The sequence below is a fragment of the Nothobranchius furzeri genome, chromosome 6 (genome assembly GCF_043380555.1).
Source record: "Nothobranchius furzeri strain GRZ-AD chromosome 6, NfurGRZ-RIMD1, whole genome shotgun sequence".
NCBI classification, from domain to species: domain Eukaryota; kingdom Metazoa; phylum Chordata; class Actinopteri; order Cyprinodontiformes; family Nothobranchiidae; genus Nothobranchius; species Nothobranchius furzeri.
The window spans coordinates 52,600,260-52,612,650 of NC_091746.1; the positions used below are offsets into that span (position 1 = coordinate 52,600,260).

The following is a 12,391-nucleotide window of genomic DNA, read 5'->3' on the forward strand; positions in this document are numbered from 1 at the left end:
TCCTGGAGCTTGACGAGCTTGAGTCAAATACAGGCCCGGGCCTGTATTAGAGGATTTACGGTATGTTTTTCAGTGGAAAAATATAGTATCTCAGGATCCTGTAGTTATTAAAGATAGACCCACATTTAATTTTTAATCATCTAAATTGTTTATTTAGACATATGTGTTTATGAGCCATGAAAGCATAGTCAACGGTTTAAAAGAAATGACTAATAAATGGCAGAGTGGTTCTCTGACTGGAAAAAGCAGGCTTCAAACTGGGAGAAGGCACAAGAAGATGGTGCAGTGTCCTGGTGATCTTTCCTCTGAAGTAAGTAAAAGTAAATCCAGCGTGCTTTGCAGTGAGGTTATAATGAGACGGCTCATATTTTAGACCATTTCATGCTCTAAAATAAAAGACCATTTTCAGTGATCGCGTATTATTGTTAATTATTTTTTTGTGGATAATAGTTACTTTCAACCAGTCGATTTTGGTCCTTTAAAAGTTCCGCCTTTGTGCTCTGGGTGGCGCTACAACTTAGCACACTCAATTGCAAGAAGAACTTCCGGAGGTCATAGGTAAACGGCTGTTTCAAAACATGGATGCTAAAAAAGTGGATGAAGGTGTGAATTTATTTCTGTTTCCTCGTATGTTAACGTTGTATTAATTTTAGACCATTAAACTTTAAGCGCATAAGTTCTGTAACTATTCACAGTTATCAGCTAAATTTATTGTAATTGCTGCGTTAACTAGCTTTCGGTGTTAGCTTTATTTATTTTTCTTTAAACTTTATTTTCTTCTTCAGGTGCTCAGTCTTCACCACAGACGTTTATTTCACCGTTTAATATATTTTATTACAACTTAAGTCGCTCTCAAAATATGAAGTTACGGTTAACACAACAACAAAAATATGCTAAAACAAATTACGTGTTATCTAAGGAAATTGTGTTTTTATTATTGTGGGGAAATATACAGTTTGTAATCCCAGATAGCTCATTATATTGTTACATGTGTCATCCTCATAGCGATGTTTATATTTAAGTAAAATGAAGCCAGATACTGTAGCATGTCTAGTTATTTGCAGTTGTCTTTAAGTAAATAGACATGTCGTGATGAATGAAAAACTAAGCATGTCTCTTAGATGCGATGGCGGATGTAGAAGACATTGGATCTGTCATGGGATTCTCTGGATTTGGTAAGGTTCATTTTATTTTATTGCATTTACAGAAAAGTTATCAAACCTAGCAGTCCATCATATGGGTCTTTGTTTCCTGTGATAGTCTGGCATCCTGTCCAGGTTGTACCCCACTAGGGATAGACCGATAAATCTGTCAGCTGATACATCGGGCCAATATTTACTTTTTTATTGTTGTCAATATCCCTCTTTAGTTAAGCTGATTTAAAATCAGGCTCATCTGCGGATACCCAGTCTCAGAAATAAGGGTTGTTGCTAGGATACTGCTGCTTTGTCGAGATTACTGATGTTTTTAAGTTTACATTAAAATGTTGTTAGACTTTGCTGGTGTGTTTTAGCAGGTCGTTACTGTGTTTTCAGTACTAATTTATTTAAATTTTTAAATATTTTGTTTTTGATGCTTTATTATTTTGAAATATGATTAAGCGCTCTGAGTTTTAACATGCAGGCTAAATGTGAAAATAGTCTCCTACACCCATTTCCTGCATTAGCTGCCGATGGGCAATAGACGGGAAATGCACGGATTAGAAAAGCCACACAGATCTACGTTGTACTGAAAATTTGTCTTCATGGACTTACCCATCTTGACATTGATTTAGTGTCCAGGAGAGAACAGAGCACATGTTGGCTAGTAGAAGCTAGCTGTTGGCATTAGCAACTCCATAACAAGACAGAAGTCCTTCAGGACTGTGTTATTTCTCGTCTCTCGTCTTCCTCCGCTTATCCGGGTCCGGGTCGCGGGGGCAGCATCCCAACTAGGGAGCTCCAGGCCGTCCTCTCCCCGGCCTTGTCCACCAGCTCCTCCGGCAGGACCCCAAGGCGTTCCCGGACCAGATTGGAGATGTAACCTCTCCAACGTGTCCTGGGTCGACCCGGGGGCCTTCTGCCGGCAGGACATGCCCGAAACACCTCCCCGGGGAGGCGTCCAGGAGGCATCCTGACCAGATGCCCAAACCACCTCAACTGGCTCCTTTCGATCCGGAGGAGCAGCGGTTCTACTCCGAGTCCCTCCCGAATGTCCGAGCTCCTCACCCTATCTCTAAGGCTGAGCCCGGCCACCCTACGGAGGAAACTCATTTCGGCCGCTTGTATCCGCGATCTCGTTCTTTCGGTCATTACCCAAAGCTCATGACCATAGGTGAGGATTGGGACGTAGATCGACCGGTAAATCGAGAGCCTGGCTTTCTGGCTCAGCTCCCTCTTCCCCACGACAGATCGGCTCAGCGTCCGCATCACTGCAGACGCCGAACCAATCCGCCTGTCGATCTCCCGATCCCTTCTACCCTCACTCGTGAACAAGACCCCGAGATACTTAAACTCCTCCACTTGAGGTAGGACCTCTCCCCCGACCCGGAGGTGGCAAGCCACCCTTTTCCGGTCGAGAACCATGGTCTCAGATTTGGAGGTGCTGATCCTCATCCTAGCCGCTTCACATTCGGCCGCGAACCTACCCAGCAAGAGCTGAAGGTCAGAGCTGGATGAAGCTAGGAGGACCACATCATCCGCAATAAGCAGAGACGAGATTCTCCTGCCACCAAACTCGACACACTCCACACCACGGCTGCGTCTAGAAATTCTGTCCATAAAAGTGATGAACAGAACCGGTGACAAAGGGCAGCCCTGGCGGAGTCCAACCCTCACTGGGAACAGGTCCGACTTACTACCGGCTATGCGGACCAAACTCACGCTCCTCTGGTAAAGGGACTGAATGGCCCTTAACAGAAAGCCACCCACCCCATACTCCTGGAGCGTCCCCCACAGGGTGCCCCTGGGGACACGGTCATAAGCCTTCTCCAAATCCACAAAGCACATGTGGATTGGTTGGGCAAACTCCCATGCCCCCTCCATCACCCTTGCAAGGGTATAGAGCTGGTCCACAGTTCCACGGCCAGGACGAAAACCACATTGCTCCTCCTCTATCTGAGATTCAACTATCGATCGGACCCTCCTCTCCAGTACCTTGGAGTAGACCTTTCCAGGGAGGCTGAGGAGTGTGATCCCCCTATAGTTGGAACACACCCTCAGGTCACCCTTCTTAAAGATGGGGACCACCACCCCGGTCTGCCACTCCCTAGGAACTGCCCCCGATGACCACGCAATGTTGTAGAGACGTGTCAACCATGACAGCCCTACAACATCCATAGCCTTGAGATACCCAGGACGAACCTCATCCGCCCCCGGGGCTCCGCCGCTGTGTAGTTGTTTGACTACCTCAGCAACTTCTGCCCCCGAGATCGGACAGTCCATCCCCAGGCCTCCCAGCTCTGGTTCCTCCTCGGAATGCGCATTGGTGGGATTGAGGAGCTCCTCAAAGTATTCCTTCCACCGTCCGACTATAGCCTCAGTTGACGTCAGCAGCTCCCCATCCCCACTGTAAACAGTGTGAGCGAGTTGCTGCCTTCCTCTCCTGAGGCGCCGGACAGTTTGCCAGAACCTCTTTGGAGCCGATCGATAGTCTTTCTCCATGGCCTCACCAAACTCCTCCCACGCCCGAGATTTTGCCTCGGCAACTGCCACTGCTGCACCCCGCTTGGCTATCCGGTACCTGTCTGCTGCCTCCGGAGACCCACAGACCAGCCACGCCCTGTAGGCCTCCTTCTTCAGCCTGACGGCTCCCCGAACCTCTGGTGTCCACCAGCGGGTACGGGGGTTGCCACCACGACTGGCACCGGCCACCTTACGACCACAGCTAGCAACAGCCGCCTCGACAATCGCAGAGTGGAACAAGGCCCACTCGGACTCAATGTCCCCCACTGCTCTCGGGACGTGGTCAAAGCTCTGCCGGAGGTGGGAGTTGAAGACCGTCTTGACAGGTTCTTCTGCCAGGCGTTCCCAGCAGACCCTCACTATGCGTTTGGGTCTGCCAGGTCTACGCGGCATGTTCCCTTGCCATCTGATCCAACTCACCACCAGGTGGTGATCAGTTGACAGCTCCGCCCCTCTCTTCACTCGGGTGTCCAAAACATACGGCCGCAGGTCAGATGATACGACTACAAAATCTATCATCGACCTGTGACCTAGGCTGCCCTGGTACCAAGTGTACCGGTGGGCATCCTTATGTTCGAACATGGTGTTCGTTATGGCCAAACTGCGGCTTGCACAGAAGTCCAATAACAAAACACCGCTCGAGTTCTGATCAGGTGGGCCGTTCCTCCCAATCACACCCCTCCAGGTCAAGCTGTCATTGCCCACGTGAGCATTGAAGTCCCCTAGCAGGACAATGGAGTCCCCTGATGGAGCACTATCTAGCACTCGTCCCAGGGACTCCAAAAAGGGTGGGTACTCTGAACTGATATTTGGCCCATAAGCACAAACAACAGTCAGGACCCGTTCCCCGACCCGAAGGCGCAAGGAAGCTACCCTCTTGTCCCCCGGGGTAAACCCCAACACACAGGCAGAGAGTCTCGGGGCTAACAAAAAGCCAACCCCAGCCCTCCGCCTCTCACCCGGAGCAACTCCAGCAAAGTAGAGTGTCCAACCCCTCTCCAGGTCTCGGGTTCCAGAGCCAATGCAATATGTCGAGGTGAGTCCGACTATATCTAGCCGGTACCGCTCAACCTCTGCCACAAGCTCCGGCTCCTTCCCCGCCAGCGAGGTGACGTTCCATGTCCCAAAAACTAGTTTTCTTGTCCGGGGATTGGACCGCCAAGGCTCCCGCCTTGGTCTGCCACCCGATTCACACTGCACCGGACCCTTCATGTTCCTCCTGCGGGTGGTGGGTCCACAGTTGGACGAGCCCATGTATCCGGTTCGGGCTGGGCCCGGCCGGGCCCCATGGGCGAAAGCCCGGCCACCAGGTGCTCGCTCACGGGCCCCAACCCCAGGCCTGGCTCCAGGGTGAGACCCCGGTAACCCTCCGGGCCGGGTACTCCGACTCTTCGTTTTAACCGCCATGAAAGATCCTTCGAACCGTTCTTTGTCTCACCCTTCACCTAAGACCAATTTGTCATGGGAGACCCTACCAGGGGCACTAAGTGCCCCAGACAACATAGCTCCTAGGATCATTAGGGCACTCAAACTCCTCCACCACGATAAGGTGACGGTTCAAGGAGGAGACTGTGTTATTTATGAAGATAAAACATCAATGTTGCAAAGAAAACATAGTCAGTGGCAGAGTTGCATTGCTGTTAGCCAATCAGAGGCGAGATGTCCAAATATCAATAAATAATAATAATAATAATACATTGAACTTATGTAGCGGTTTTCAAGACACCCAAAGACTCTTTCACACACTCTCACATTCACACACTGCTAGTGATGGTAAGCTACTTGTAGCCACAGCCGCCCTGGGGAGGTCTGACAGAGGCGAGGCTGCCATTTGGCGCCGTCAGCCCCTCTGACCCACCACTACACACAGGCAAGTTGGGTGAAGTGTCTTGCCCAAGGACACAACAGCAGGATACCCCTGGCAGGAGCTGGAATCGAACCCATGACCCTCCGATCATGAGGCAACCCGCTCTACCACCTGAGCTACTGCTGCCCCTGAAATAAAGATGCTTTCACATCTGGGCCAGCACAGACTGCAATGGGCAGCTTCTAAAGTGTTAACATCTAGGTAGCCTTGCATTTTTCTGTGCTCGACTGGCTGGTTTTTCGGCCCAAGGCGGTCTGCTTTGAGCTGAACAGGTCCAACACACCCACTGCCAACTGGTTGGCTGATACAAATATACGCCTACTGTCAGGGAGAGCTTCCGATTGTCCAAGGCATTCATTCATACTAGATCACTGTAGATTTGTGGAAAACAACTAGTGAACTTTGTTTTTAAAGGTCTGATTTTACTTCTGTGCAAAATCAGGATGTTGGTTAAATTCAGTGTTCAGAAATACCGTGCATCCACTGTTGTTATTAGTGTCATTTAGCATGAAAATAAGGCAGAAAACTTCCTGATATCAGCCAAAGAGTACTAATTAAAATCTCTATACCCCACTGGCTGGAGATTTGCACCAGCTGCCCAACACCACACACAAGAAGCAGTTACAGAAGATGAATGATTAAGTTTTAGTTTTCACAGATTCAGTTTGACTCATTTGTACTTTTCAGGGAAAAAAGCACGCACGTTTGACTTAGATGCCATTTTTGAGCAGACCCGGCGCACAGCGATTGAGAGAAGCCAGCGTGTTTTGGGTAAGATTGAGCACGACTAATGAACATGTAACAACATGAGCGTACAAAGAGAAATAGTCCAATGATAAGTGTCTTTGTGTAGGTACAAGTGGTCATCTGGTTATTGGCTTGGTATGCTGAGTTAATGTGCAAAAGTGGTTGTGTTGTAACAATTTCCTCCTCAGAGGAGCGACAGAAGGATACTCAGATGGAGGAGGACAGCGAGAGCTCCTCGTCAGTCAAGCCATCAGGTCACAAACAAAAAAAGAAAGCAGCAGCTTCCTCTAGGTAAGCTAAGATTTTTATATTTGAGTCACTAACTCTCACTAATAGTGCTAAGTTGATCATTTCTTTTCTATTTTTTTCTTCATTAAGCAAAGAGAAAAATGAGAGCAGCAGTGATCATAGCGACTCTGACTCAGAGCTCATCAGACCACCCAAGGAGGAGGAGGAGGATGATGCTGTGGGACCTCCCCTTCCTCCAGGTTACAGGGGCAGCACAGCAGAGAGTGAAGATGAGGATGATGAAGATGAAGAGGAGACACAGGATGATGATGATGTAAGTCTGAAATGGTAACAGTTGACATCATTTGTGGATTACAACACGTTTTCCATTCTTACAATACTTTTTACATTACGAACAAAAAAATCAAGTCACTAATAATTTTAAATATGACTCGGATCTGGTTTGTTATTATTAACTGCTGTCATTTTCCGGCTTTAACGTTTTATTGTTGACATGGAAAAGTATAGAAAGTGACCAGTGACTTCTGTGGGTATTTTAAAAGACCACCACAAGGTGGCAGCACCATTACTTGTTGAGTGGAGCAGGATTTTTGTGGTTTTCTTAGCAAAGTTCCAGTGACACCTGCAACACATCAGCATCTGTTAGGTCTGTATTTACCAAGTGTCTTGGTAAATAACTCAGCATTTGAAGTGGATGCTTTCCATTTTCAGAAATCCACTGCATGAAGATTTTTACTCACAAAGGTTAATTAACTGAAAGCATGGATTAGAAAAAGAAATGTTCTAAAACAAAACAAATAATCACCTCTTTTCTTTTCTTTTCTTTTCTTTTCTTTTCTTTTCTGGACTTACCTCTGCTCACCCCAGAATCCAGTGAAAAAGATCCCAGCCACTCATGAGATTACTCTGGAGCACGGCACCAAAACAGTAAGGCTTTTAGTCAGCGGCGCTCAGCGTTTCTGTTTGTTCTCAACTATAAACGATTCACAGATTTCTCTTTTTGGCTAAAAAAGTGTCTACAAACATCTTGTAATTTAAAATAGAAACATCTAACATGTAGGTTCACAGTGATGTGTATCTGTTTATCCATCTCAGTGTTGAGTTTTAGGGGCGAGGTTCACTGAGAAACGTGTTATACTTGTTATTTTTGAAATGCCATCGGTTACTTTGAGTTTCACTCTCTTCACTAGAGACCACTGCAAATGTATTGAAACAATGACTGAATGCCTTCTTTTATAACTGAAGCCGTCTACATAACTGATTTAAATGCTACAAACCTTTAGCTCTAAATAACTGGGTCAGGATACTCTTCAAATCTGTGACTTTTGTTTTATTCTTCTTTAGTGGAAACTGTATCAGAAGCAACCATCTACAGTCAGTTCAAAGCTGACTTGTAGTCATTTGGAAGTTGTCATTTAAAGAAAGCAAATTGTCTCATCAGGTATCGGCTCTGGCTCTGGACCCTTCTGGAGCCCGTCTGGTGACGGGTGGATATGATTATGATGTCCGTTTCTGGGACTTTGCTGGAATGGATCAGTCTCTGCAGGCCTTCAGAACCCTGCAGCCGTGTGAGTGGTATGTATAACGTCAGCACAGTTGCTTACCACGTGCTTAATTGGATTCATGCAGACAAAACACCGACTTCAGTTAGGTGCACTAAAGTGGGACACCCGCACACAAACACACGTTTGATGAGCTGCATCGATTCTCATGCTTACTCTGTGACATCCTCTCGTTTCGTGCAAAATGAAGCTTTCAGGAGCAGATGAAGTTTTGTGTGTGTTTGTGTGTGTGTGTGTGTGTTTACTCTGAATCTGTCGTTAAAGATCACATTCTTCTTTCGGTTTTGGGAACCGGTGCGCTGAGCTGGATCAGGCTTCCCCCTATTAAGGAAAGCTCACGCTACATTTAATATGATTGCACTGTGATCTGGTAGCCTGTTTGGTTTATTAACAAGCTGGGCCTCATTCAGGATTCTGGGCCGGCGAGGTCCACCCCTCATCTGGCACGACCCAAAAGGGCGACATGTAAATAATTTTAAGCAGAACGATGATCAGATTTGGTGACTGTACTCTGAATTTGTTTCTGTTTCTGGAGCTTTTGGCCTCGTCTGTGACTTTCTGTGTAGATTTAGTTTATTATTGACTTCAGATTTAGAAGTTTAGTTAAACAGTAATAATATCAGAGAAGTAAAACTAAATTAATAGATCATTTTTTTCCATTTCCGTCAGATTTATTTTAGTCTCTGCAAATCTGCTTTGTGATCGTTTGTTGTGTTTGAGGGATTTTCTTTATAAAATATTATTACAGTTAAAAATGTTATATTTTTTAACTATTTCTGCTTTTTGCTTAATAAATATTCAAGCAAGTCACTTAATTTTTTAGTAAAGAAACCTGTATCATGCTACTTTTGCATTTATATCGGAGTCATTTTAAAGGCTTAAAGCTGATTTTAAAGCAACACTTTGGGATACATGCTGAACACCTGATGAAGCAATGTGGCACCACCAGAGAAATGTCTCCTTTGTGTTGTCTGTGTCTTTGTCAGCCATCAGATCAAGTCCCTAAAGTATAGCATCACTGGTGATGTCATCCTGGTGGTTTCTGGGAACGCTCAGGCCAAAGTGTTGGACCGAGATGGCTTCAACATCATGGAGTGTATAAAAGGAGACCAGTACATTGTAGATATGGCAAACACCAAGGTACGCTTTGATTTTCAAATAGTTTGTGTTAAGATTCACTGAATTAAAGTCTGTTTACACATTCAGATCAGCATTCAGGTTGTAAAGAGGCCAAATGCTGGAGTCCGATGTTGTTTTTAGAAGCAAACTAAACACAACAGCAGTAGCAACCATTCTAAACGATGACGCTTGTTGTCAAGGATCTATGTCTATGTCAAGAAGAACACGTTTGCTTAAATGTTCTCCCCGTTACTTAGAAGGTACAGAAAAGAAGCAAATAAATTTAGGACAGCCGCACTGAAAACAAAAACCAAACGGTTTTATTTAAAGAGGAAGTCACATCAAAATCAACATTTTTAACTGATAACTAGTATAAATGAGTGTCTAATAGTGTTGTAGACATGTGTAGTTATTATTTTAGCATTTTGATGCATTTTCTTTGAAAACTCTAAATTCTGTCTAAAAATGTCAGTCTAGTGCCCTCTTTAGCTCAAAAGTATAGAACACGCTTTTAGCCAACGGCTAACGAGAACAATGCTACGTATCTAAAAAGAAAAGTACTATGTAGCAGCTCTGTGGCTGTAGGTTATAAAAGCACCGTGGTCTCCACCAGCCTTGTAGCAGTCGGGGCTCGGATTAGCCGCTAGTGAGTTGTGCTGTAGTTAGCATTAGCTTTGTGTCAGGATCCCAGCAAAGCTTCTAATATTATAATTATTTAGTTTTAGTAGCTTGGCTGTTAATATTTCAAAAATTTTCAACAAAAAAAAAAGTTTCAAAAATCTGCAAGAACATAACAATAATGTAGCATTGGAATATATTTTTTTAATTTATTCTGAAAACTCCTAAACATAACAAAGCCTCTGCAGGAATTAGGTTTGAGAGTTTTCCCAGATCTGATCAATTATGTGCCGTACATTCCACTGAAAATGATGTTTTTGGACGACTGAAACTATAAAGCTAAAACTTATGCTGTAATGATCTGGAATAAATCTTTAAAAAGCCATTGAGCATTACACTCACCAGATACGTTTTCAGAAACTCTTCCTAGCCGAAGCTTTGACGGTTTCTGGTTTTACATCAGCATCCAAACGGGGATGGCAGTGTTCTGCTCATTTTAACCATGGACGATCACCGCTACTCTCTGGGTTTAACACCAGTGCTTATTGGTAGCAGAATATTACTGGTACTGGTGGTACTGGATGTGAGGATAAGGGTCTGTCCTGTATGACCAGAGGGAAACGAGGAGGCTGTTTTTATTTGTACACCTGAATCTACAAAGAAGCTCCCTAATGAAGTATCCGTTTGTGGTTTAGAGTGTTTAATAAAGCCTTGTTTGTGCTTAGTGACCATTTCTGCCAGCTGCAGCGCATTTCCACATGTTTTATACAAACCATATGAAGTGCTTGAAGTGAAGGTTCAGTGATTGCATGTCCGGGTTTCCTGGATGTCCCACATTCTTATCCTGCTCGGTCCCATCTGGAGCTGATGGGAGCGTTTGCTTCAGCGACGATGGGTTTTGGCCCGCTGACACCGTCCCAGTCGATTAGCTGTGGCCCATGTGATAATGAAACCCTTGCCTCTGTTGATTTAGTTACTTCCCATCTGATTCTCCCTGCTATTCAGAGGTTTGATACGCACAGTAGGATGACAGGGTTTTATTTTCCTCTTTATTATAGCTTTAGGAAAATAAAAAAATCACATGCACAGTCTCCTTATACTCAATCTTCACGTGGTTTAGTTACCTTACTCTAAAAGGCAGGAAAAATAATTGTTTTTCAAGCCTATTTTTTGTAAATTTTCCACAAAACCATACAATTTCTCAACTATTTGAATTGTTATTAATCATTTCTGGTTAAATGCAGCCAATCCAGAAATCTGTGCTCCTTCTGCTTGTTGGAGGTCCCTGACATGCTAGTGTTCTCCCCAGATGCATTGTTTTGTTCTTCGCTCTGCTTGTCCTTACCATGCACTTGTTTGCTGATAACGCCAGTCTGCTTCCTTTTGGACATTGGCAATTTGTTGTCCCAAACCGCTGGGGAAGAGGGACCAGGTTGGTTCAGGAAGGCGAGCGGCTCGTTCCACCTAATTGTGAAGCTCCTGTGATGAATAATGGCTCATTTTAGCGTTATTCCACAGAGCAGGGTAGTAGTTGAGCCATTCAGAGCCCATTTGCCCCCATATTGTCAGTAAGTATCTCACCATAAAACTTTACAGCTTAGCAATTTGCAATTCCCTTTAGCCGTAAAACATCAAGGCGTAGGCAGCTCGACTTAATTGGTCTTTAAAGTTGTGTTTAAAGTTTCTGACAGTGAACAGACAGACCTGCTTCCTGATCCACACATACCAACGGTGTTCAGTCAGCCTCTGCTCATGCATGGCTCTGCTTTCTTGTGTGTTCTGTCACATAGCCGTGTGTCACGTCTGCCGGGCCTTTTGCAGCACAGTGAAGTGTTCCTCTTTGACCTGGCAGTCACCGAGGCCTCTCGCTGGGTCATCCTGCTTTAGAGTCATTTGTTAAGAGTAATGCTCCGCAGGACTCCTCCAGCAGAGGAAATGGCTGAAAGTTACTTTACAAGAAACTTTCTGTGAGCTGCGAAAGCTCAAGAGTTCGCTGGCTCGGTTTGAAGGGAAGTTCCATGCTGAGGAAGGCCAGAAGTTAGTGTTACGGTGTGATCAAACTAAGGGAGATCCCGCCGCCGTGCGTCCACATGAGGCGTGTTAAATCTACTCTTAAAGATGAAACTTTTTCCAGAGAATTTGGCACATGAAAAGATGAAGAACAACAGCTGTCTCATCACATTATTCATTCTCCGTAAGATTGCAAAAGAGATTAGTTGGTCTTGGCAACATTTATCTCGTAAAGCCTCCTCCTCACCATTACCAGCTTTTGACTCTGGAGATTTTCTCTAAATACTAAATGAGTTTGAATAAGGGCAAATGGTGTCAGTGATCCAGGCTGGATCAACTCGTAACATCACAGTCTTCATTAGAAACCAGGCTCAGGAGTTTTAAACTAGAAGCTTTTGTTGTTTTTGTCCTCCTTCCAGGGACACACGGCTATGCTGAACTGTGGCTGCTGGCATCCCAAGATTAAAGAGGAGTTCATGACCTGTTCCAATGATGGGTACGTGTTTTATGTAATACACACGTTATGAGTCCGAACTGAAAACCTTTTGCAGCCTCAT

General features: G+C 45.0%; 1 protein-coding gene across 1 annotated transcript in view; it reads left to right on the forward strand.

Moving 5' to 3' along the window:
- Positions 1-524: 524 nt before the first annotated feature.
- LOC107395476 (WD repeat-containing protein 70) overlaps positions 525-12,391 on the forward strand; it is a 91,396-nt gene continuing 79,529 nt past the window's right edge. The window contains exons 1-9 of the mRNA XM_054744330.2: positions 525-603; positions 1,122-1,175; positions 6,217-6,300; positions 6,465-6,567; positions 6,655-6,838; positions 7,393-7,452; positions 7,967-8,100; positions 9,074-9,227; positions 12,254-12,330. Of these exons, the coding sequence (XP_054600305.1) occupies positions 579-603; positions 1,122-1,175; positions 6,217-6,300; positions 6,465-6,567; positions 6,655-6,838; positions 7,393-7,452; positions 7,967-8,100; positions 9,074-9,227; positions 12,254-12,330 (875 nt within the window). The 5' untranslated portion in view covers positions 525-578. The remainder of the gene's footprint in view (positions 604-1,121; positions 1,176-6,216; positions 6,301-6,464; positions 6,568-6,654; positions 6,839-7,392; positions 7,453-7,966; positions 8,101-9,073; positions 9,228-12,253; positions 12,331-12,391) is intronic.